This window comes from Dasypus novemcinctus, chromosome X (assembly GCF_030445035.2).
Source record: "Dasypus novemcinctus isolate mDasNov1 chromosome X, mDasNov1.1.hap2, whole genome shotgun sequence".
NCBI classification, from domain to species: domain Eukaryota; kingdom Metazoa; phylum Chordata; class Mammalia; order Cingulata; family Dasypodidae; genus Dasypus; species Dasypus novemcinctus.
This window is the reverse complement of record NC_080704.1, coordinates 19,389,349-19,416,247: the sequence shown is the minus strand read 5'-3', so window position 1 is coordinate 19,416,247 and position 26,899 is coordinate 19,389,349. Positions and strand designations below refer to the sequence as shown.

The 26,899-nt window shown below is 44.0% G+C and overlaps 1 protein-coding gene across 13 annotated transcripts in view; it reads right to left on the bottom strand.

The window, feature by feature from the left end:
* REPS2 (RALBP1 associated Eps domain containing 2) overlaps positions 1–26,112 on the bottom strand; it is a 323,649-nt gene extending 297,537 nt beyond the window's left edge. For 12 of the 13 annotated variants that reach the window (XM_058291435.1, XM_058291431.1, XM_058291430.1 and 9 more), the window contains exon 1: positions 25,883–26,112. In XM_058291435.1, coding sequence (XP_058147418.1) covers positions 25,883–26,110 — 228 coding nt within the window. In that variant the 5' untranslated portion in view covers positions 26,111–26,112. Of the gene's footprint in view, positions 1–12,332; positions 12,458–25,882 lie in introns of those variants that run through there. The other variant, XM_071212944.1, reaches the window with a different exon arrangement.
* Positions 26,113–26,899: the final 787 nt, after the last annotated feature.

Genomic DNA, 26,899 nt, shown 5'->3' with positions numbered 1-26,899 from the left:
CCAAAGGAAGTCCATGGCCACAGTTGTTACCAGGAAAGGGACAGTGAATATTTGTAAGCAATAATGCAGTCTATCAAAACATCAGAGGTACTACCATTTTATGTACAAAAAAAGATGCTCACAGGGAACTTGACAAAACTCTCACCACAGCCTACAAAATAAGGATTCTACACCTATCTACCCAACACATGCAAAGACAAAAAATGAAAATATCAATACTCTCTCTACTTTAACACTGGTGTGCAAACTGTACTCTGTGGAAGTGAACAGTTTCTAAAAGTGCTTCACGGATTTTGTAACATTTAATTTCATTTGTAAAATGTATTTGATTCTCTCCTGGGTATATAGTTAAAGGAATTGAAAACATATGTCCACTCAAAAACTTGTACATGAGGGGAACAGATGCAGCTCAGGTGGTTGAGCACCTGCTTCCCATGTACGAGGTCCCAGGTTCAATTCCCAGTACCTCCTAAAGAAAAAACAAAATCTTGTACATGAAATGTTCACAGCAGCACTATTCATAATAGCCAAAAAGTGTAAACAACTCAAATGTCGATCAGTTAATGAATGCATAAACAAAATATAGTATATCTAGGCAATAAAATATTATTTGGAAATGAGAGAGAGAGAGAAATAACTTATGACCTGAGAACTAATTCTCAAATGAAAGTCAATGGTCACTGCAAAGTACGTTACAGGGCTCAAAGGAGTCAACAGAAAAGAATCCCCTCTTAACCTTCAATTTTTTAAAAAGATTTTCAGTGAAAGGTGCTCATACAGGAAACTGCTTTCTTAAAATGTGGTGAGAAAATTAAGATTTAAAAAATTAATCTTTATTTTAAAAGAGTTTTTAAAATTTATTGCCCCCCCTTGTTGTTTGTGCTGTCTGCTCTCTGTGTCTGCTTGTCTTCTCAAGGAACTGGGAATTGAACCTGGGACCTCCCATGTGGAAGAGAGGCGCTCAATTGTTTGAGCCACCTCAGCTCCCTGGTTTGTTGTATCTCTCATTATCTTTCTTCTTTGTGTCTCTTTGTTGCATCAACTTGCCGCACCTGCCCATCATACCAGGAGGCCCTGGAAACCAAATGCAGGACCTCCCATGTGGTAGGCAGGGGCTCAATCGCTCGAGCCACATCTGCTTCCCTATGATAACTCTTATAATTCAATCCATTCAGACTGGGGTCCTTACATTTTTGTGCCATGGGTCCCTGGCAATTTGGTGAAAGATCTAAAAAAGTCATGGATCTTTTTGAAGAAGGAAGTTTTTAAATGAAAAAAACAAAAGATAGGATTAGAAGGGAAGCCAATTATATTGAGCAGTTATTAAAATACTGTTAAAAAAACAAATCTGTGATATAGTAACATATATGCTCTTTTATGTGGCATTAAATAACAAGAACTAGTGGTGACTCTAGTAACTATCCAGATTTTGAAGTAGTGATTCACTGAATGGTATTTTGAGATACCTGCAATGGCTGTGATGAGTATGAAAAACCTCTGATTTACTGATGATGAAGTCATAGATAGGGTTAACATTACTGTGGATTGTTGCCTCCATTTGTTAATCAATGGAAATAATAAATATCCATCGTTAGTCAAAATAAAGATGTAATTTTTCCTCTACCCAAGATCAGGGTCCTCTTGAATTCTATTCAAACCCCTGGGAAGGATGAGAACCCAAGCAAAGAAGATGCATGTCAATTAATAACCTAAGATGTGAATCTTTCCCAGGGGGGAATGCAAATTTTTAAATGTCTGCCAGATGCTAGGGTATCTTCCTCATAAATAACATAGATACAAAGGGTTGCAACTTTTTTTTCTGTTGCCAATGCCTTGTAAGCAGCACTTAAGAAAATAAATAAATAAATAGCATTGCCACCTGGGCTTAAAGAAGTAACCCAAGTTCCCTTTTATCCTGGACATTCTTTCGACATAAATCCTGTGGTTAGATTTGACTGACTGCCTAGAATTTTATCTTGACTAGCCCTTAAGCATAAGAGAAAAAGCAAATTTTATACTGTCCCCAGAATTCATCCTCCTCCTACCTCCTGCACTTTTTTTTTTAAGATTTATTTATTTATTTATTCCTCTCCCCTCCACTCCCCCTCCCCCCAGTTGTCTGCTCTCTGTGTCCATTCGCTGTGTGCTCTTCTGTGACCGCTTCTATCCTTATCAGCAGCACCGGGAATCTGTGTTTCTTTTTTGTTGCGTCATCTTGCTGTATCAGCTCTCCCTGTGTGCAGTGCCATTCCTGGGCCGGCTGCACTTTCTTTCGCGCTGGGAAGCTCTCCTTACGGGGCGCACTCCTTGCACGTGGGGCTCCCCTACGTGGGGACACCCCTGCGTGGCAGGGCACTCCTTGCACGCATCAGCACTGTGCATGGGCCAGCTCCACACGGGTCAAGGAGGCCCGGGGTTTGAACCGCGGACCTCCCATGTGGTAGGCGGATGCCCTAACCACTGGGCCAAGTCCGCCGCCTCCTGCACTCTTAAGATTGCTCTGTAGACTTCTTAATCAATATTGAAGCAAGTAACAATCTCCTGTGGCTATGAATTTTGGCACTCTTAATGGTATCCATGGAAACGTCCTAATTGAAAACATTCGGTTTTCATTGGATCATCTTATTCCATGAAGGATTCAAGAGAATTCGTGTAGATCCTCCCAAAGGTTTGACACCCTATAAAGAGACTTACAGTGTTAGGTAATACACTATGGGGAAACCTGTAATCTGAGCATTCGAAATAAAACTGCTTATGGGCACGCAAAACCCTGACCCAGGATGTGTTTCCAATGTTGGTAAATTTAGCATTGTGTCTGTAATATTCACAGCATTCAAAAGTTAGGCAATGTTTATCACGAATTTCCTTTTTGTTATTAGATTTAAAATGTACCACTTATTATTAACTTTTGCCATAGAAGATAAGGTGTTAGAAGCTGGGAGCCACCTGGGTTCTCACCATGCCTCATAATTTTGCTTCACATGTTATTAAATGCCCCACAATTTCTAGTTAGCATTACTTTTTCTATTTTAAGGATGCAGTGATACAAATAAATACAGGATCACAAAAAGACATGGCTCTACTATTTTTCTCTGGCCCAAAGCTCAACTGTTTTGTGTTATCAATAGGCACTACAGTGAAGAGGGTGGAGAATCAGATGCTACTTTAAGAAAAGTCATTTTATCTTTTCATACTTCTTCCTTACCTCGATAAAATGGAGGTTAAGAATACCATTCTCCTCCTCTATCAAGAACTTATAAGGACTGCTGTAACTGAATCCAAGCCTATTCTGCATCCCAGCAATGCCCTGCCTTGAACTGCTAAAAGCATCCTTCTGAAGTCAGCAGGAGTGGCCCAGGGAGGAAGGAAAAAAAAACAAACAAACACAAGAGCACAGAGAAAACATGGAAACCAGCCAAGGCTGACAGAGTTTCAATAACCTTGGGATCAGAAAAGCTGTACAAATATATTTATTATCAAGATATTCCAACTTGTTATTATCAGCTAACTTTTTTTGAGTAAAAGGTCTTCCTGTGCTCACGCCAGATGGCCGGGAGAGCATTAGGGAAATCATTTCTAAAAGATGGCTCTCAGGAATCAAAAACAAGCCAAAAGCAGAACCTCCTGCTATTTGGACAACCCATCATCATACACACAAATAGCAAAGGAAATGAAATGTTGCTTCTCTCCTTCAGTTTTCTAGCATGACTGGGATGTAATCATGACAAAATATAATGATAGGGAAGCGGATATGACTCAATGGATAAGGCTTCCACCCACCATATAGGAGGTCTGGGGTTCAATACCCAGGGTCTCCTGGCCCATGGGGCAAGCTGGCCCACGTGGGTGCTGCCATGTGCAAGGAGCGTCGCCCTACACAGATATGCCCCCTGTACAAGGAGTGGCCCCCGTGCAAGGAGTGCAGCCCCGGCGCAGGAAAGCAGCCTGCCCAGGAGTGGTGCTGCCCATACAGAGAGCTGATGCAGCAAGATGACAAGACAACATGAGATGCAGCAAACTAGGGAGCTGAGGTGGAACAAGAGAATGATTATCTCTCTCCCACTCTGGAAGGTCCCAGGATGGATTCCTGGAGCCACCTAATGAGAATACAACAGACACAGAAGAACACACAGTGAATGGACAGAGAGCAGAAAATGGAAGGGAGGGAGGGGGGAGAAATAAGAAAAAATATATATATATATAAAATGATAAGTATCACAATCCCAATACCAAGTACTTTTACTAATATTCAATTGACCTTATTTTTTTAAGATTTATTTTCTTTACTTATTCCCCCCTCCCTGCTTCATTGTTCATGCTATCTGCTTTCTGTGTCCATTCACTGTGTGCTCGCCTTCTTTTTAGAAAGCACTGGGAACAGAACCTGGGACATCCCATGTGGGAGGGAGGAACCCAATGGCTTGAGCCACCTCTGCTCCCCTGCTTTGTTGTGTGTGTCTCTCATTGTGTTTCCTCCTTGTGTCTCTTCATTGCATCATCAGAAGATTGTATTGTCTTCTTTAGGAGGCACCAGGAATTGAACCCAGAACCTCCCTTGTGGTAGGCAGGCGCCCAACTACTTGAACCACATCTACTTCCCTCCATTGACTTTAAAATAAAGGTTTTCATTTTATCACCTGTAAGAAAACACAACTCCCCACAGACCATCATGATGTGAAAAATCTAAGCCATGTGGAGAGGCCCTGGAGGAAGAGATACCCATGGAGAGAGAGTCCAAGCACATTGGGAAGCCATTCACTTGAGTGAAGAAACCATCTTAGAAGTAGAACTTCCAGTCCCAGCTGCTCAAACAATGCGATCTTGAGCAGAGATGAACTGCCTGACTGAGACCTTCCCAAATGGCTGACTTACAAAATTGTGAAAAGGCCACTAAGTTCTGAGATGGGTTTTGGGCAGCAATAAATAACCAAAACAGACTGTCATCACCTTTTGCATGAAAGAAATAAAAGTGAAGTGGTCCAAGCATTCTTATGACAAGAGGAAGAAGTGAACAAAGGTCTTTCCAGATGACTCAAGACCTTAGAGTCACTAGCCTTAATCCTCAGGCAGAAGTTAGTTTCAGCAAGAACTGGACCACCTCAATGGGAGTCCCGAAAGGAATCTTTAAGGCCTTAGAGGGCCAGATGGTAAGGGGCTGCCTCATTCAAGTTAAGGTATCTCAAGAGCAAAAAGCCTAAAGTATCTGAATCTACAGGTAAATGACCTCTTGCCTCCAAGAATCCTCCCTCCAGGAATCTTCCCCATCTGCATGAACTCCAGTGAAATCATGTAGACTGGCAGGACTCCAGCTGATAAAAGGTTAGGCAATCGATCAATAAGCTAATCTCACAGGTTAGCCCTGGAGCTTCTCTTCTGTTCACAGCCCACCTAAACCAAGGCATCTGCTAACAGTCTCAAAGCCCTGTCAAATTTGTCAAAGAAATGAAAGAAATACCAAATACCGCAGAGCAAAGGACTAGGTGGGTCATCTGGGCAATTTTATTTGTTAGGTTTTGTGTTAGGGTTCTCCAGAGAAACAGAACCAACAGGAGACAGAGATAAATATAGATGTAAAGATTAAGAGATTACAGGAAGTGGCTCACACAATGATGGGGACTGGCAAGTCCGAAATCTGTAGGGCAGGCTGCAAGTTGGAAATTTGATGAAGGTGACACTGAATTCTCCCAGGAGAAGCTGGCTGGCTGAAGTAGAGATAGAAATTCTCCTGTCTGGCTGCTGAAATCCTCAGTTCTCCCTTTAAGGCCTCCTACTGACTGGACAAGGAGACTCCTCTCACTGCTAAAGGCATTCTCACAGTTATAATCAGGCCAGTGCGTCTTAACCAAACAAGTGAAGACAACCTAACCAAGTTGATATATGAAATTAACCATCACAGAGGTTGTTTTTTCGTAAACCTTTACCTGTTGCTTCAGCTCCAGGCAAACAGGGACATATGGCCATGCTATATATATCCTATGGTGCTACTCAAGTTAGTTCCAATAAATATACCTAACATAGTTAGAAAAATGGGAGTGGGTGAGCCCTTGAAGAACACTAAGGAATGTTACTGAAAATAAGGAGCCCTTTCTATTCTGCAGTGTTTTATGGTTTTGTCCCAAAGCACCCTAGAAAGAAGTTAGCTTTGTCATGTTCACTTTACAGATCAGGAAAGAGAGATACACAAAGATTTTAGTAGGAAAGTGCCTTTATGAACCATGGGCCTCTAACATAGCTAGAATTTATTCCAATTTACATCCATTGAACCATCTTCAAAATCCTGGATGATCTGAGTGACTATATTAAATTAGCAGACAAGATGAAAACTGTAAGAGGCAATTTAAACTCTGACCTGCCAACCTAGAAAAGTGATTTTTCACCTCTTGTGGCCCTTATGCCTTCCAAAATACCCACCCCCAGAGGTAAATAATATTTTTATCATAGTCCTGACACAGGAACAAAAATCAAGTGACTTTACCCCAGATAATATAAAAAGAACTGTCCATAAATACCATGATCTAGTTAGTAAAAGTGTCTCTCACAGGGATATGGGTTAGCAATTCTGAAACCACTTTATATGTAGACAAGGACTGAAAAAAGATGTCAATACATTGCTGAAAATGTGAGCCAGGTTAATCAATATTGGAGAAAGAAATTACTAATAAGGAAAGGGGGACAGCTAAAATGAATCCTGTAGTGTTGGACTGGAAATGAAGACATCGGCATGCACTCATGATTTCTAGTATATACACAGACAGATGTAGAAATACAGATGTGTAAGTATATGCATGGGTTAATATATACATCCATTTCCTAGCTCTGTCCATTGAGAGGGCCTACAAGCAATGAAACCCTAGTGGCGGTAAGTGAACCTAAACCCAGGTCTAGCTTCCTAAACACCATTTTCCAGTGAAAGGACCCACAGCTCCTTGGAGAAGTGGTTGATTCCAAGGCTGGCACAGGTAAAGTATATGATGACCCTGGAACATCTTGCAATGCCAGAAAATCATCCAAATTGAGGTTTGCCTGATATTCTACAGTCTATAAAATAACCGATCAGTACTCTTCAACAAAAGTGGCAGGAAGACAAGATTAAGAAACTGCTACCGACTGGAAGAGACTAAGGAGAAACAACAACTAAAGGTAATGTGGGAGCCTGGATAGTATCCTTGAACAGGAAAAGAACAACAGTGGAAAAAATGTTGATATTCAAACAAGATCTGTGGCTTACTTATTAATATTGTACCATTATCAACCTCCTGTTCTTGATCACTGTATTATGGGTAAGCAAGTTGTTAACATCAGGGGAAGCAGGGTGAGGAATGAAAGGGAATTCTCTACTATTTTTGTAAATTTTCTGTAAGTTCATTTTCTGTAAACTCATTCTTGAATAATTGAACAGAATATTCCTATTGGACTGAACATACAAGTTAATCTCCATTCCCATTCAAAACTCCATTAGAAACAGTGATACAGGGATTTTTAAGTTTTAAAAGACTTAATCCATGAGCACAAAGGAAAAGAAGACAATAGCAGACAAGATAGGTCAACAAAATTATGGTAGCTAGAAAACAGATGGACATGTAGTGACTACAGGACATGGGAACCAAGAAGAAAGTCAGTTCATACGAAATTCCAGAAAAGGTCCCAGCTCCCTCTGAGATGGAGAGAACTGTAAGCAGGAGGAGAACAGCCTTTCAAACCCAAAACACCACTCCTGTGAGGCAGCATGAAGAAAACATTGCCAAGTGAGAGAGAAACAACACTTTACCACTCAGTATTTATATCAGACTCATTAAAGGGGTTCTTTTGTTTAGACTTAGACAGATTTTTCATTTATCACTCATATACATAAAAAGGAAGCTAAGCAAAATTAACTGTTTAAGGTTTTCCTAAAAGTCCTTCACATTCAGAATCAGACTTTTGTCAATCTTTTTGACTCAGAGTGGTCAATGTCTGTATTTTTCCACAGTGTGTCCTCTGTGCCATCAACAGCATTGAGTGATAGAGCATTTCTTAAAAGAATCCATAAAACATGGGAAACGGACTTTGGCCCAGTGGTTAGGGCGTCCGTCTACCATATGGGAGGTCCGCAGTTCAAACCCCGGGCCTCCTTGACCCGTGTGGAGCTGGCCAGGCGCAGTGCTGATGCGCGCAAGGAGTGCCGTGCCACGCAAGGGTGTCCCCCGCGTGGGGGAGCCCCACGCGCAAGGAGTGCGCCCGTGAGGAAAGCCGCCCAGCGTGAAAAGAAAGAGCAGCCTGCCCAGGAATGGCGCCACCCACACTTCCCGTGCCGCTGACAACAGAAGCGACAAAGAAACAAGACGCAGCAAATAGACACCAAGAACAGACAACCAGGGGAGGGGGGGAAATTAAATAAATAAATAAATCTTTAAAAAAAAAAAAAAAGAATCCGTAAAACATAACTGGAACCATTAGCACTGGGCTTTGAAATTGTGCAAAGTATGCCTATTTTTTAGCCCGCTTCAGGACTGCTGTTCAACAATGGCAGAACCACCCAATTTACCAGCTCTCTTACCATCCCTACCTCCCAACCATTTGGTTCCTAGGAATTAATAGTGCTCCACTCCAGTCTCCAGGATCGTCTTCCCAATCACTAAAACCCAGTCTACAAGCATCAGTGTGATTGTAAGGTACCATTAATTGTGAAACGTCCTAATTTTAAGTGTGTGGGGGGGGGGAACAAGTGCCTTAATGATATAAATCAAGACAGTGTGGTCTGGCAAAAGGATAGAAATACAGGTAAAACTGAACAGAATTGGGAAGCGGACATGGCTCAACTGATAGAGCGCCCGCACCATATGGAGGGTCCAGGGTTTGATACCCAGGGCCTCCTGATCCGTGTGATGAGCTGGCCCACGTGCAGTGCTACCATGCGCAAGCAGTGCCATGCCATGCAGGGGCACCCCACACACATAGAGAGCTGACGCAGCAAGATGACGCAACAAAAAGAGATGCAGTTTCCCAGTGCCGCCTGACAATGCAAGCAGATACAGAAGAACACACAGCAAATGGACACAGAGCAGACAACGGGGTGAAAGAGAAGAGAAATAAATCTTAAAAAAAAAACTGAACAGAATTGACAGTCCAGAAATAAACCCTTACATTCATGGTCAATTGGTTAGACAAGGGTTCCAAAACAATCAATGGGGAAAGAATACTCTTTTCAACAAATGGTACTAGGACAACTGGATACATACACACACACAAAAAAATAATACATACATACACACACATGAATGAAATTGAATCCTGACCTCACACTATATGTAAAAATTAATGGATCAAAAGCTTAAATATAAGAGCAAGAACTATAAAACTTTACAAGAAACACAGGAGTAAATCTTCACAACCTTGAATTCAGCAATGGTTTCTTAAATATGACACCAAAAGCACAAGAACCAAAGAAAAAATAGATGAACTGGACCTTAATCAAAATAAATACTTTTTTGCTTCAAAGGACACCATAATGTGAAAAGACAACCCACAGGATGGGAAAAACATTTTGCATATCATTTATCTGATAAGGGACTTGTATCTAGAATATAAAGATCTCTTACAACTCAATTATTTTATAAAAGATAAATAACTAAATTAAACAATGCACAAAGGATCTGAACAGACATTTCTCCAAAGAAGATATATAAATGGCCAATAAGTACATGAAAAGACACTCAAAATTATTAGTCATCAGGAGAATGCAAATTAAAACCATAATGAGTTACCATTTCCTACCCACTAGAATGACTATAATCAAAAAGATAGACAATGACAAAGATTGTGAGAATCTGGAGAAACTGAAACTTTCATATGCTGCTAGTATGAATGTAAAATGGTGCAGCTACTGCGGGAAAGACTGGCAGTTCCTCAAAATGTTAAACACAGTTACCATATGACCCAGCAATTCCACTCCAAAGTACATGCCCAAGAGAAATGAAAACATATGTCCACACGAAACTTGGGCATGAATGCTCATAGCAGCATTATTCATAATAGCTAAAAAGCAGGATCAGCCTAAATGTCCATCAACAGATGAATGGATAACAAAATGTGGTCTACCTATACAAAGGAATATTATTCAGCCATAAAAAAAAAAATGAAGTACTGATACACACTACAACATGGATGGACCCTGAAAGCATTAGGCTAAATGAAAAAAGCCAGTCACAAAATATTGTATGAAATGTTCAGAATAGGCAAATCAAGAGGAACAGAGGACAGAGTGGCTGCCTAGGGCTAAGGGCAGAGGGGGATGGAGGAAACGGGGAGCAGCTGCTAATGGGTATGGTGTTTCTTTGGGGAATAACAAAAATACTGTAAAATTAATTTTGGTGAAAGATGGGCACACAATTTAGTGAATATACCAAAAATCATTGAATTGTACACTTTAAATAGATTACTTGTATTGTGTGTGAATTCTGTCTCAATAAAGCAGTTACCAAAAATAAAAGTGAGCAGAAAAAGAGACAAGGAGAAGAAAACATCTTTTAAAAAATAACTCCAGGGAAGCGGCTGTGACTCAATCAGTTGGGCTCCTGTCTACCATATAGAGGCCCTCAGTTCACGTCCTGGGGCCTCCTTGTAAAGGCAGGCTTGCCCGCCCACACGCTGGGGAGCACCGTCCGGCCCGCAGATGCCATGGAGCGGCGACTCAGCAAAGGTGATGCAACAAAAAGAAGGGAGACAAGCAAGAACACAGAAGAGCCCGCAGCAAATGGACACAGAGAGCAGAGAGCATGCAAAAAAAAAAGCCACAAGGGGGTGAGGATAAAAAAAAAAACAACTCCAAGGGAGCAAATGTAGCTCAGTGGCTGAGCAACTGCTTCTCATATACAAGGTCCCAGGTTCTATCCCCAGTACCTTCTAACAAACAACAACCAAAACAACCAAAAAACAAACAAACAAACAACTCATAGGGGAGCGGATGCAGCTCAGTGGTTGAGCACCTGCTTCCCATGTAAAAGGTCCTGGGCTCAATCCCCAATATCTCCTTAAAAAAAATAAAAAATAACTCCATGAATAGTCCAAACTTGATTATGTTGAGTACGTTAACTCCATCCATCCTGATGAACGTGAACAATGTAACCATTACTATACATATATATATATATGATTTATGAAATTAAAATAGCACAATTACCCAGGTTAGGATTACACAACTGTCAGTTGCTTATATGTTGGCTGAAAGCCTAAAAGTAGAAAGCAAAATAATTGGAAATAGTGCTAAGGGTATTATCATTACTGACCTAGCAAAGGAAATCTATTAACTAACAAAAAGATAAAACTCATTACCTCTTCTGGGAAGGGTTATGAATATCTGTTAGGATAAAAACCAATTCGGGTACAGGTCGAGGGCTGAAACTGAATATTAAGATAGGCCATAGTAAATGAAACTAAGCTTAAGAAAACAGAAATGCACACAGAAAGAGAATTCAAGTAAATATGAACCTATACATAAATCCAATCTGCTTATTATCCAGTACAATCTCCCATTCTAGATGTAGAATTAGTGAGTGCAGGTGTCAGCAAACTTTTTCTGTAAAGGGCTGGAGAGTAATTTAAGCTTTGCAGGCTCTGTCACAACTATCCAACTCTGTCAATGTAGTACAAAAGCCTCCATACCTGAATGAATGACTGAATAAGGCTGTGTTCTACCAAAACTTCGTTTATGGGAACTGGAATTTGATTTCATATTGTTTTCATGTGCCACGACTTATTCTTTTGATTTTTTCCCCACGATTTAAAACTGTAAAATCATTCTACAAAAAACAACAAAAAATAGAAAAAAAAAAACACACATTCTCAGCTCATAGACCATAAAAAAGGGCGGGGGGGGGGGGGTAAGATGGATGTGGCCACGGGCTGTATTCTGCCAATCCGATGTGGAAGAATATGCTTTCAGTATCAGAAACAACCAAACACACCAATAAGGAGAAAGGAACAACCAAGTCTTACCCTGCACAGCAATACTCAGTCATGAGAAACACAAAGGCATACCTATGCCTCATCTGGAAAACAGTGACAAGAAACTGTTACAGGGATTAAAGGAGTTAATACACAAAATGCTCTAAGGCAGTAGTGCATGCCCAGCAGTGCGCTCATCAACTATCTCAATATCATTAGTAGACAGATTCGTGACTCCAACTGAAAAGACGAAGGCAATGATTTCACTTCTGCAGCAGTAAAAACACGTATCAGAATTACAGCTATAAATTTGGGATCTAAAATTCCCAGCCATACCATGTTTTCAAGAGGGTCTCTGCAATCCTCAAAACAAGTAAATCTTACTTCAGCACCAGGAAGCTGTTACTTACGTGTAAGGCAAATTTTTAGAAGGTAGGTAAGAAGGTAAGATGTCTGAGAGTTCCTGCTCCAAGAAATTGCTCGGAGAATTTTTGAAAGGAAAAAGTCAGACTAGAGTCAGATTCAATCCTTGGCTACAAGTGTGAGACCAATACCAAAACCATCTGCGGGGGGGGAGGGGGGGGGATATGACGTTACCAAGGAACTCATCAGTTTCAGAACCCACAAGACGTTATTACATGTTTAACAGCCCAGACCCCATACATTCCACCTGGTCACCTTCTTTTTCTTGGTTTACAAATACAAGGCATTTAGGCAGAACCATTTGTTCAAGAATGAGAAAACTGTCCCTCTTTGCCTCCCACCCCAATCTTGCGCTGCATACTCTGTAGCGCAAAGAGAAAGGAAGAGCGGAGAGAGCGAGAGGTAGGTTCAATCACCATGTTGACCTGACCTGCAAAGAAAGGTGTGTAATTCACATTAAACAGCACACTGCTCCCTGCCTTTTCCAGATAAAGTTACATTTTGACAGAGGGAAAAAAAAAATCAATACTCATTTTGATTTCAGAACTTTGAACAATGGAATGCTGGGAAACCGCTCCTGGCAAAGCAACCTACACTATACATTTACCCAACCACCTGTCACTAACATCCTCCTCAAGCACAAAGGACTATTTTTATATTATACACTGCAGAGACAGATAATATCCCATTACCATGGCAACAAATTTTCCAGAAGATGTGTTAGCCTATGAAGACTGCAAAAGAGAACCAAGCTATTTCTTTGCATATGCCGTTGTTTTAAAATCTATGGGGAGGATTCTACATTTTTTTAAGCTTCCATGTGCTCAGTAGGGCCTTATGGGTTTGAGCAGTGTACCAAAAAAGTGAGTACATACATATATACAAATAGCTACTTTGGGGGCAAGGTCGAATACCTACAGGAAGCCTGTCCCTCAGGAAAGCCAAAAAGCCAAACTGACACTAGGCCATACCCTCGAATATTGTAAGACTTTCTACTCCCCTGAACTAGCCTCTAATCCTAGGGCAACCTTTCCCACCAGGTGCAGCTACTCCTAGCAGAATCCCCAAGAGGGCCACTATACTATTGTATTTTTCCCAGAGCCCTGAATAAGGACCAACAGTCCAACCCTTGGAAATGCCCCAATCTGATGAAAAGATACACACGCACACACACCATATCTGAATGCCAAGAGACAACCCCACATTCCTCAAGGCTTCCCTAGCAAAGTGGGAAGGACCTCCAGTGAACTAGTCGCACCTATTCAGCCCTCTCTTCTCCCTCCTGAGGGTCGGTACACCAAGCCCCTGCTTGGCACGAGTGGACCTCCCTTGCTACAGACACCAACCGCACCCCATTCTCCCTAGTTTCCAACTCCAGCTTGTAGTGCATGAGCACTTTTCCTCCAATTGGTCCCCCAGATCCACTCTCAGCCCCTCGTCATCCACTCTGCTCAAGAGGCTGACCTCTATAAACTTCAACACCCAGGCTCTCATGCCTTCTGGCTTCCAGTTGGGATAGAACAATGTGAAGCACCAGCAAGAAGGCAGAGGGTAGGAGAGAGAGGCCAGTTACTTATCCCCTTCCCCAACAACCCCTCCCTGGCTACAGTCCTGGCAATATCTGCATTCTTCCACCACTGCTATCCCTGTATGGGGAACCAGTTTCAGCAGTGACGTTGCTTCCCCTTGCACCCTCAGTTCTAGGGATGGCAATGGCTTTCCACTGCTGCTAGTCCCTGGATGTCTCAACATTCCTGTTTTCAGTAAAACCCTTGGACCATGCCATTTCCTGCAGGCCCCCGAATGATACGCAGCCCTACCCCAATTCCTGATTGCTCCTTGGCTTCAAAGTTTGACCAGTCACCCTCGACCCTCGACTGTCCTAGGATAGGCTTCTCAATACAGGAGAGGCTCCTTAGACGTGGTTCAAGCTCCTCACACACCCTTGGAGTCACCACAAGAGGAAGAATTCCAGCTTTTACACAGCAATAGCCTCTCCAATGACAGAGCATCAGGAAACAACCCCCCCTTCCAATTCTTTTTACTTTGTCTCCTCAACAAAGACAGAATTTCAGCCCAAATTATGATGAAGGGTATTGCTGAAGAGCAAACATCTAGTAATACACCACAAAAGCTTTCTATAACATTTACTGAATTGTGCCTGTTTGCAACGTGAGCTCTTAAACAAAACAACTCTATAAGAGAGCCAAACCACACTTATCTAGAAGTCACTTAATCTGTGTGACCTTGGGCAAGTTACTGAATCTCTGTGCTGCAGGCTGTTTTCTTCCAAAAAGGGAAAGTAAGGTCTATCTTGTGGTTTGACTATGAGAATTAAATGAGGCAAATGTTTGATGAGTTATAGGACAAGGCCTAGCACAGGGTAATCAATAAATGTCAGGGGAAGCAGGTGTGGCTCAACAGATAGAGCGTCCGCCTACCATACAGGAGGTCCAAGGGTTCAATACCCAGGGCCTCCTGGCTCACGTGATGAGCTGGCCCACACACAGTGCTGCTGCACACAAGGAGTGCCGGCCCACACAGGGATGCCCTCACGTAAGGGTGCCCCCCCATGCAAGGAGTGACCCTGCGCAAGGAGAGCCACCCCACGCGGAACCACAGCCTGCCCAGAAGTGGTGCCACACACATGGAGAGCTGACACAGCAAGATGATGCAACAAAAAGAGACACAGATCCCCAATGCTGCCTGATAAGAATATAAGCAGACACAGAAGAACACACAATGAATGGACACAGAGAGCAGACAACCCGGGGGGGGGGGGGAGGGAAATAAATAAATTTTTATAAAAATAAATAAATAAATAGATGTTAGTTGCCACCATGAGCTTTAGCATCATATATCTAGAACACTCGTTCAGAACCAGAATTAATTTTGTCTGTCCCCTCCCCCCTGGGACATTTGGCAATGTCTGGAGACATTTTTGATTGTTACACTGGGAGGGTGTTGCTACTGGCATCTAGTGGGTGTCCCCACTCACCAAGGATGCTGCTAAACATCCCACAATGCACAAGACAGTGCCCCACAACAAAGAGTTATCTGGCCCCAAATGTCAATAGTGCCCAGGTTGAGAAACCTTGTTCTAGAACAAAGAATAAAAGAGGTGCTCATCTATCTCTGAGTATTAGAAATAGAAGGTTACCACAGTGGTTGCAAAGGAGAGGAGTTAAAACATTTTAAAATAATTTTAGAAAGAAACTAAAGAAAAAAACTCAAAAAAAGGGATTGATAGATGGGCAAATGGATATAATTATATGACAAATGTGGCAAAATGTTAAAGCTGTGGATCTGGGTCTCTTCGGGAATAGGGGTACTTGGAGTTCTCTGTATTATTTTTCTAACTGTCCTGTTACCTTGGAAGGATTGCAAAGTAAGAAGTTTAAAAAATAAAAAATTATGCAGAGCACATCAAAATCAAAAACAAAACATGTTTTTCACAAGGCTGACCCTGAACAGAGGAGTAGACAAAGAGATTATTGTATTGCGTATGTTCTTTTGAAGGCATCAGGACAAACATTACAATTTTAAGGAAGCCTGCCTTTAATAAAAACCCCAAAATTCCTTAATTACTGGCATTTACAGGAGTTAATTCAATTAGTCAGGAAATTAGCACGAGTGAGGGGCTTTATTATCTCCAGGAGGCTGAACGAAGATAGTTTTCTGTAAATCAAATGGCAAAGCGCTACAGTGAAGTCCCAGTCACCGCTTACCACTAGCCGAGTGAGTTCTATCAGAAGGCTAGCTGAGCTTCTCAGGTCTGTTTAAAAGTTCAGGTTAGGGTTCTGGCAGAAATCTCTGAAGTAGAGACAACAGCAGTTAGGAAAAGAGGCGCAGTGGCCGGCTGGCCCAGGCTCCAGGGGGGCTCTCCAGAAGCGGAGCAGAGCTTCTCCCTCGGGGTGAAGCACAGTTGAGAGGGCCACTGAAAAAGATCAGGAGCAGCAGGAGCTCAACGCCTGAGCGGAGGGGGGCCAGCGGGGGCGGATGGGGGCCGGGGGTGCAGGAGGAAGGAGCAGCTGAGTGCTCCTTCACTGGCCCTTCCTGACTTGCCAAGAGCAGCCCCAGAAACACCAATATCTCTGCCACTCTTCGGGGCAGGACTGCTTAACCTATTTTGTGCCATGACCCCTTTCCAAGTCTGCAGTTTGGACCTCTTCTCAGAATAATGTTCTTGAATACATAAAATTAAAAACAGCTAAAATCATAGGAGTCTAAAAAATATTCTGAAATGCAACTATCAAAATATTACAAAAAAATTTGAGGTAGTAACACAAGTGCTTCTTTTTTGTTTGGTGTGTTTTTTTAGATGTATTTATTTATTTCTCCCCCTCCCTCCATTGTCTGCTGTGTGTGTGCATTCGCTGTGTCCTCTTCTGTGTCTGCTTGTATTCTCATTAGGTGGCTTCAGGAACCAATCCTGAGACCTTCCAGAGTGGGAGAGAGGTGATCATTCTCTTGCGCCACCTCAGCTCCCTGGTCAGCTGCATCTCTTACTATCTCTCCTCTATGTCTCTTTTTGTTGTGTCATCTTCTGCATCAGTTCTCCACGTCGGCCAGCACTCCTGCACAGGGCAGACTCTTGGGCAGGCCACCACTCCATGTGGGCCAGCTTGCCCTCACCAGGAGGCCCTGGGCATCAAACCCTGGACCTCCTATTGGTAGATGGGAACCCAACTGTTTGAGTCACATCGGTTTCCCTGTTTGGTTTTTGTTCTGGAAGTACTGGGGATTGAACCCAGGACCTCATACATGCGAAGCAGGCACTCAACCACTGAGCTACATCCACTCCTATGTTTCCTTATTAACACAAAAAACAGTAAGATTTGGCCAATGTGTCCAAACTACTGTAAACAATCATTTGAAATATCTGCAACTGTCAAATGATACAACAATAGCCTCTTTCTATAGAGGATAACCAGGTACTGCTAATACTATTGAAGGAAATGTGCAATTTCAGTGAAGGGCTAATAAAAACAAAGATGGAATTTTTTTTCCATATCTAAATTCACAGACCCCTGAACTGGATTTCAGGGTAAGGAGCCCTGCTTTACAGAATTCTGGGCAGGACTGGGATACAGAGGCATGCGAGACATTTACATCTGCTTTTCCACTTTGTTTCCTACCTCCTATTGGTCAAGAGGGAAAACAATTTGCCCTAAATACCTATGAAGATATCTATTTGCACGAAAAAAAATTTTAAATGTAAAATGAGTGGCTAAACAAAAACATATGTATGAATGTGTGTGTGTACATATGTATGTATGTATGTATTCTGACCCTAAAGAGCTAAACAAAATAATTTTCTGCTTTGGACAAATTCTGGGAGGTAAGTGTAATAGAAAGACCCCAATAACCCCCTTTCCTTGAGTGCAGTCAGAACCTGTGACTTGCTTCTACCCATCAGAACATGGCAAAGGTGATGGGATGTTACTCAGTCTTAGCTGATGGGAGCAGGAGATGCTCCCACTGGCCTTGAAGAAGCAATCTATAGAGAGAGTCCTGTAGCAGGAAACTGCAGGCACCTCTAGGAGCTGAGGACTTCAGTCCTACAACCATCAGGAACTGAATTCTACCAACCACCATGTGAGCTTGGAAAAGGTCCCCAAGCTCCAGAAAGGAGCACAGCCCAGGCGTCACCTGGATTGCAGCCTGCTCGAACTCTGAGTGAGAACCCAGCGGAGCCGTGTCCAGACTCCTCATCCAAGAAACAGAGATAACAAATGTGTACTGTTTTAAATGACTGGGTCTGGGGTCATTTGTTATCAAGCAATAGATAATACTGCAGCAACTGATCCAGAGGGTGACCACCAACCATCCTGGTTTGTCCAGGGCTGTCCTGGTTTGAAAACTGACAGCACCGTGCCCCAGGAAACCTGAGCTCTCCAGTTGGTTGGCTGTCCCACCAGTTGATATGTACTGAGGAGTAGAATGATTTCAGTACAAAATACTGGACATTTGCCTTTAGGAAAGAAATAGAAAGTCTGGGGGAAAAACTGGAAAATAAAAAAAGTTACCAATAATTGACAAAACAACTCAAGATTTCCGCAAAAATGATTTTCCATATCTTGAAAGTAGGGCAGTTCCTACTGAGGAGTAGGAATGTAGGACAATGTTCAAATCCACCTTGTGCTGATAATCTTTGGTTTGTTACTTGTTCAGTCCCCCTCATGGTTTCTCCAGTTATTATAAATCAGTTCCCCAGCACAGTTACCTTAAGGAGTGAGTGCCCAGCGGCTGGCTCACTGTGACTCATCCTTCAGTCGTGCCTTTTGAATGTTATCTGACCACAGGCCATGGGGGTCTTTTCTGCTGACATCAGTCCCCTGCATGTAAACTATAATCCAAGCGGTGCAGCAGTGCTCCGAAATGTATTCACCAAATGCAATGAATGTGCCATGATGATGAAAGAGGTTGCTGATGGAGGAAAAGTAGGGGGTGGGCAGCGTGGGACATGACACCCAGGGGTGAGCCTCCCTGGCAACGAGGGACCACTATCAACTACCAACTGATGATGCAACTGGAAAATGACCTTATATGGAAGGTTCAATGCGGATCAGCAGAATATCCACGTCTACATAAAATACCATGACTTTAAAATGCTGTTTGACCTAAAGTAAGGGGGAAATGGAAAGGAGAAATGAGTTTATATGGCTACGAGTTTCTAAAAAAGAGTCTGGAGGCTGGCAGAAGGATTGCCCTCATGCACAACTGAGCAGAGTCAGAGAGACAGATAAAGCAGATACAACCCCCAGATATTGGTTCCTCTGAGGGCTAAAGAGACCCATGGGAGTTATGGTCATGGCCGATGGGGTTAACTACCAGGGCAGATGGCCCCTCTTTGGAAATAGTGTTTATGTGTGATGAATCTGGACTCAGATGGGATCTCCCTTCATAAGACTTTCATGCTAATGTGCTGGAGGTGCAGTTAATGTTGGGGTTTAAGATATATTTAGGGGATTTGAATCTCTGGACTGACAATGTGATAGCCAGGTCCTGAGCCTCAACAGACTCCAGCACCTACAATCTGATCTATTGGACTTACCACACTCAGCTAAGATGGAGTTGAAGAAGGACAACCACCACACCATGGAGCCTAGAGTGATTACAACTGAAAATGGGAGGATTGCATCCAGCATCCATGTGGAATCTGAGCCTCCTCTTGACATAGAGGTGCAATGGACACAACCAATCCAATGTCCACATAGAAGAGGTGGCATTGGATTGGGATAAGTGGACATGGTGGACGATGGGTATGGGGAAAGGCAGGAAGAGATGAGAGGTGGAGGCGTCTTTGGGACATGGAGCTGCCCTGGATGGTGCTTCAGAGGTAATCACCGGACATTGTAAATCCTCACAGGGCCCACTGGATGGAATGGAGGAGAGTATGGGCCATGATGTGAACCATTGTCTATGAGGTGCAGAGGTGCCCAAAGATGTACTTACCAAATCCAATGGATGTGTCATGATGATGGGAACGAGTGTTGTTGGGGGGGGGAGAGGGGGGGTGGGGGGGTGGGGTTGAATGGGACCTCACATATATATTTTTAATGTAATATTATTACAAAGTCAATTAAGAAAAAAAAAGCCAAAAAATATATATATAAACGTGAAAAAAAAAAAAGTAGGGGGTGGGGGAGTAAGGTATATGGGAACCTCCTGTATTTTTAATGTAACATTTTCTGTGATGTATCTTTAAAAATAAATTTAAAATATATTAACGCTATGAATCCACTGATGTCAGGGACTTACTTCAGGATAGGAGAGGGGGGAGGATACAAAGATGGGAATGTAGATGGAATGGAACTGGCATTTGTTGACAGTGCTAAGCCTGGATGGCAAGGGCAGAGGGGTTTACTGGATCATTCTTCCCCTTGTTTGTTTAAAACGTTCCATTTCAAAAGAAGACGAGAAAAAAGATAATAAAGGCCACGAAAGCCTAGTTAATTAGCTCAAAGATCCTCTGACACCATCAAGAATGAATATTAGTGCATGTTCTGCTATCTGTGAGGGCCTCCTTAATTTTTACACCTGTTTGGAACAGTGTCCCAGTCATGTGAAATTCTATACAAATCAAGAAAAATGCCACCTGCCTTCCTTAGGCATAAGGGTCTTTACAGCACCATAAAGGTGAGTCACTGTAAAAGTAGGTAACCAGGCTTTTGAAAAAGAAGACATAATTGAACTAGAACCGCTTGTGTCAACAAAGACAAATCCCAAAAACATAACAGTGAGGGGGGGAACAAATTGCAGGTTACAGAGCATATACAGTACCCTTCACTTAAGATGAAAAGCCATACACAACAATGTACTGTTTTAGTGATATATATATATGCATACACAGAGACACATAGTACATTTACATCTATGCACATAATAAAAGCTTAAAGAAAATTTCAAACCACACACACCAAATTCAGAATGTTGGTTACCTCTGGGGTAGAGGGTGAGGGGAAGGAGACCAGAGAAGGCTCACAGGAAGCTTTAACTCTATGCTGCTTCACTTCCTAGGCAGAGTGGCAGGGTACAGTGATTTATGGGATAGTTCTTTAGTTTTGCACACCAACAATAACTCTTACACAAATGTCTTCCTTTTAAGCAATGGTTTGGCTCTCAAGTTCCCATATTTGCTGGAATTCTTTTAGGAAAAAAAGGACATCATCTCAAACAGTTTATATTCCTAGTTACTGTTCCAGCATGTTAAAATATGATATGACCTAAATATCCAAAAAGAGAAAATTGTTTCTATTTTTTAAAAGTCATTCTGGCTAATAACCTGGCAATGGGAAAAAGTGTGCAAGAATTCTGTCTGAACAGAAGAACACACAGCGAATGGACAGAGAGAGCAGACAACCGGGAGGCGGAGGGAGAGAAATAAATCTTTTTAAAAAAGAGAATTCTGTCTGATAGCCTATACTTTAATGATTAAACAGCTGTGTCAGAGTATTAAAAGAAAATCTTTAAAAAAAAAAAAAAGGCTTCCTCTCCAAGGTGAGGCTGTGCAGTTTAAAAAATATCCCCTACTTCCACAGCTTTGTTTTACTTCTTTACTTCCATTAAGGCTGCTTAAACAATCAGACATTACTTACTGAGTTTTTTTCCCATTCAGTGATTCCCCCCAATAATACTGAATCAACAGTGTTTTACAATTATTCTCCTTAATGTCAAAGAATTAACTATCAGAAAAAAAGAAAAACAATTATGACTACTTGAAAAAGGCACAGCATTCCCAGAAACTGAGCTACCTTCCTAAAAGATATATATTTTAAAGGCATCTTGGTGATTTGTTCATTCATTATGCAAAATACAAAGCATGCCAATTTCAAGATTTTTTTTGTAGATGCTATCCTTCAAATCTTTTCTTACACAATTAAAAACTCTGAAGAATAAAAACATTCCCAGGGAAGCAGACTTGGCCCAGTGGTTCCGGCGTCTTGTCTACCACATGGGAGGTCCGCGGTTCAAACCCCAGGCCTCCTTGACCTGTGTGGAGCTGGCCCACGCGCAGTGCTGATGCGCGCAAGGAGTGCTGTGCCATGCAGGGGTGTCCCCCACGTAGGGGATCCCCATGCACAAGGAATGCACCCTGTAAGGAGAGCCACCCAGTGCGAAAGAAAGTGCAGCCTGTCCAGGAATCGCACCGCACACATGGAGAGCTGACACAACAAGATGATGCAACAAAAAGAAACACAGATTCCCGGTGCCGCTGATAAGGATAGAAGAGTCACAGAAGAACACACAGCGAATGGACAGAGAGCAGACGACTGGGGGAGGGAGGGGAGAGAAATAAATAAAAAGTAAATCTACAAAAAAAAAAAAGAAAAATTTCCATCAGAAGGTCAGCTCCATGGGGACAGGGATTTTTGCATCACCTCAGTTAACATTCAAGGGCTTGGTATGTGCTAGACACTGAACATACCTAATCTTTACAAGGACCCAATTTTATCCCTATTTTTATTTAAGGAGAAGGCAAATGACTTGCACAAGGCAACCCAGCTTGCAAGAGGCAGCACCATGACTCACTCTGAAGTCTACCGACTATACTCCACAGGATCTGCTTCCTTTTACAGTGTATTTAACAAATCCTTTTGAGTATACTGCATGCCAGCCACTGCTCAAAGCACTCTTACAAGTATTAACTTATTTAATTCTCACACAACCCTGCAAGATAAGAAATCTTATTATCCGCAATTTGCCAACGAGGAAACTTGCCCAAGGTCCCTCAGATAGGAACAGGGCCATTTCTGCTTCACATGGTCTCTCAGCCCCCAGAAGGGCTAGGCCGGCTTGTTCTGTTGGTGGTAGTAGGGTTCTGATAGACAGCACAGAAGTTTCTTGAGGCTGAGGCTGGGAACTGACACCATCCAAACTGCCACCTCTTGATGAGAGGAGATACCAAGTTACAAGGCAAAGGGGCCAGGATACAGGGACAGAGATAAATGCAATCATTTTTTAAAACAATCTACCACAATACACCTCAAAACCACCCCATGAGAATCATCTACAGCAGGGGTTAGCAAACTACAGCCCATCCCAAGGCAGCTGGTTTTTGTAAAAAATGTTTACTGTCTACAGCTATAATGGTAGAGTTGAGACGTTGTGATAGAGACCAGGTGGCCTGAAAAACCTAAAATATTTACTACCTACCTCATCCTCTACAGAACAAGTTTGCCGACCCCTGATCTACAGCAAATCCTTTTCAAACTAAGAAACTTAAGTTCAAAGTCACATTTGTTTGAAACCCAGACCTGATTCCACCACACCCCAGGCTTTCTAGTACACCAGTATTTGAATACCAATGAAATATTTCGCAAACTGGGAAACCAATCACTCTAATGTTATCGTTCTTAGTCTTGAAACAGTAAACAAAAACCATTTACCTGGTCTCAGGCATCGGTATTTTCTTTTTCTAGTTTAAAAGTGTCTCGTTCTACCACTTGTCCCACCTAGTACTAGACTCCAGCTTTTAAAAATAAATATGATATCCTATAAAGAAACCAAAAAGCCTTTTACAATAGACTATTATGATGCATTAAATCATAATTCAACTGACAAAAAAATCCCTAAGACAGTTCCGTAAGCTCACTTCCTCTGCAAAGCAACATGTATAGTGGTTTATTTTTACCTCAAGGAGACAAAATTAAATATTTTATAGAATATACACTCAAGATTCTTGCCCTTCCTGGAACATTAGGTTAACCGTAATTGTAGACTTATCAAGAGGAAAACCTGGCTGTTACCACAGACATCACCTAAGCTGGTTAGCGCCTCCGTGATTTGAGCAGTTATACCTGTTGAGCCACTTGGATGTGAATTTACAGGTTTCTGTTTAATAGGAAAAGAGTAAAGGAGTCTACGTTTGTTTTAAAGAATGGCTAGTACACTCTTGGGGTAGGGTAAATTGAGGCAAATGGATTGCACACACACACATCCCCCATAGACACAACATGCTGCGCGCCACTAAAGTGGAGGCTAAAAATTAGGTGGCTGTCAGCTGCTGACTTCGTTTTAACCTCTTCTGATTATATTTCCCTGTCCAGGATGCCTTGAGCGTTAATGCTCACCCGGACGATGAACATTTGGTTGTTGTGATTTTGTGAGGTTGAAGACGAAGGGTGTGTTCTGTTCGGCTGTGCTGAAAAAGGGCGCTTAAAGCTCTCCGAGATTTACTCCAAGCAATCTTTTAGGGACGTCCCCTTTTGCCACCATCTAAAGCAGCCTTCTGCAAGCAAATTTCAGTGGGCCATCAGCAATATAATCTCATTTATACAAAAGCACTGTGCCTTGGGTTCTTTTAAAGCATATTTACGTCAAGAGTATGGGTTCTAACATCGGGAAAGCCATGCCCCGACAAGAAGGCACCAACCAACATACTCAGATTTAATATGCCCACCTCCGCTCATCACACTCCATGGATTCCTGACAACAAAATAAGGCTTCCAGAAGGTTTCCAGAAGTCACGGATTTGCTGTGTGGCCTCAGTCACTTGCTCCTCTTTCAGCTGTGAAGTAGCTACAGCATTTAAGAACTTCCTTATGCTTGGAAATATTCTAAAGGCCTCGTGGAAAAGCCAGTTTGTGTTTTAACACACTAACTTTCTCTCCGACGGCTTCATCGGAGAGAAAGTGATTTACAGACATTACAAACATTGCTTCGATGTACATTAAAACCAGGTTATTTTCTTACAGATGCATAAGCTGAGGCACCCCAGCTCAATCTCTCAACATCACTGGCAAAAACTGTCTACATAGCAAGGATTTCTCGGGAGACAAACAGCCACGCTACGTTGCGCTATTACTAATACGTCAGAAATAATATTATTTTGGAGATCCTAAATTCTAAAAGGTGAAAGATTCTAGAGTGGCTAAAGTTATGCTCACACACATGGGTATATGCATGCTCCAGCAGCATCAGACCTACTTAAGTGAATGAAAAAAAACACCTAAAAAAAAAAAAAAGGTGATACTGCAAGCGAACCGTAAAACTCTCAGTACTGCTTTGGAACTAGATTTTAAACTTCCACTCAGCACTCTAAATATTTGACTAGCATTAACAACTTTAAAACCGAATAATGCTTTTAAGAAAAGCTACATTTCACGTTCTGGGTGTTAAGAATCTTAACACCATGAAGTGGTGGTGGCATCAAAAGACGTCCCAAGTGTTTATCAAGCAGTCTTCCTCCAAGCTGCAAGGAAAGTACAAAACAAAACAGCGCCCGCTCAGCTACTGTTAACAGTAATCACAGAACGCAGCATGGCTGTTTGTTCTCAGAGAAGTCCTTTCCAAGTCTGTAGCGGCAAAAAGAAGGTGGCTGGGACAGCTCTGTCACTTTCCAAGTTTATTTCAAGCCCCAGGAATGATAAGACCGGAAACCGCGGCTGTCTCCCTCCTGGGACTTCTTGGGTCCACCCCCAGCCCCAAATGGAAAGCTTGGCTTTGACTTGACCGAAGTCCTCGCGCGGGTCCGTGCCCCGGCTCTGAATCTTGTCGTTAAGATTCTCCAACTTAAGGCTACCTTTATCGATATCCGGAAATCCGTGAGCCGGCAAAGAGAGACGATACACGATACGTGTATTGTCACCAGCCCCCGGCGAGGGCGACCTTCAGTCCTGGGTCCTCGGCCCCGCAGGCACGCACGCACGCTGCCAGTTCAAATCCCAACGAGGCACCCGAGCGCCCACACCTTCCCACCCACGCGGTTGGAGGCCGCTGAAGGGAGAGGGCGCGGCAGGCACGGGGGGACAGAGGTTAGACCAGACATCGGCCAAACCCAACAGCACTTCCCCAGCGGGGCAAACTTTGGGTGCGGGTGGCGGCAGAGCCCCAGAAATGCCCGGGTGCCAAGGGGAGGCGGCGGGGCGCTCAGGAGAGGGCGAGGGGCGGCGCGCCCCGCCGCGGGCCCCCGAGGCCCCAGGGCGTCGGCCCTGGAGCCGAGCCCCCCTCCGCTGCCTGGTCCCCGGGGCCGCCCCGTCGCCCCACCCCCACAGCACGGGTCACAGCGACCTGCGCGGCACCGGGCACCTACCTGGTGCAGCGTCTCGGCGGGCAGCTGCGACGCCCGGAACAGGTCGGCCACGGGGCCGGCGGCCGCGGTGGCCGCGCCGGGGGCAGCTCGGGCGGCGTCGGGGGGCCCGGGGCCGCCGGGCGCGGCGCCGGCACAGCGCGCGAAGAGCTCCGAGTAGCACTGCTGCTCGCCCTCGCTCAGCGGCAGCGGCGGCCCCGAGCCGCAGCCCGCGCCCGCCGCCGCCTCCATGGGCCTGCCCGGGCAGCCGGCCGCGCACCCGTCCCTGGCGCGGGCCGCCGCCGCCGCCTCGCCCGCCGCCTCGCCCGCCGCCGCCGCCGCCCCCACGCCCCGCCGCCGCCGCGCGGCCGCTTCCTCCCGGCGCGCGCCGGCCCCGCCCCCGGGCGGCAATGTTGTGCCTCTGCCGCGCCGCACATGGAGACAGGCGCGGCGCCGGCCAATCGCAGCCCGGGGCCGCGGGCCGGCCCCGCCCCCGGCCCCGCCCCCGCGCAGGTAGGGCTCCCGGCGTGCCGCCCGCCCCGCCCCCGGGCACCTGCTGGTGGGCGGGGCCCGAGGCGCGCGCCCTTGGCGCTCGAGGTGCGGCTTTGTCTCTCCGCGCGGGCGGCGAGGCGGGCCGTCGCGGGGCGCCCGGAGGAGGGGCGTTGCGGGGAGCCGGGAAGGTTGGCTTTTCTCCCGAGGAGCAGGTGTTGGTGCCCACGCTTCGCCCCGCCCGTCCCAGAAAAGGGACGTGGCACGGAAAATTGCGTTTCTCTCTTTCCATAGCAGTACTGCTTACGGCCATAGAAGCCGGAGGACACAGGTCCCCCATAGAACGGGGTCCCAGGGACTCCCCATAGCGTTCATGGTGGCGATCCGGTTAGGTCACTTTCTCAGGCCAGGCTGGCTCAAACCTCGGGTTGCGCCCAAATAAGGAATAACATCGGTTACTGCTAAACACTAGTCTTAGAAGTTTGGGGTTTTTTTAAAGGCTGCCTTTAGAGACATTTGATCCAAACCCTCGTTTTACTTATGAAAAAACTG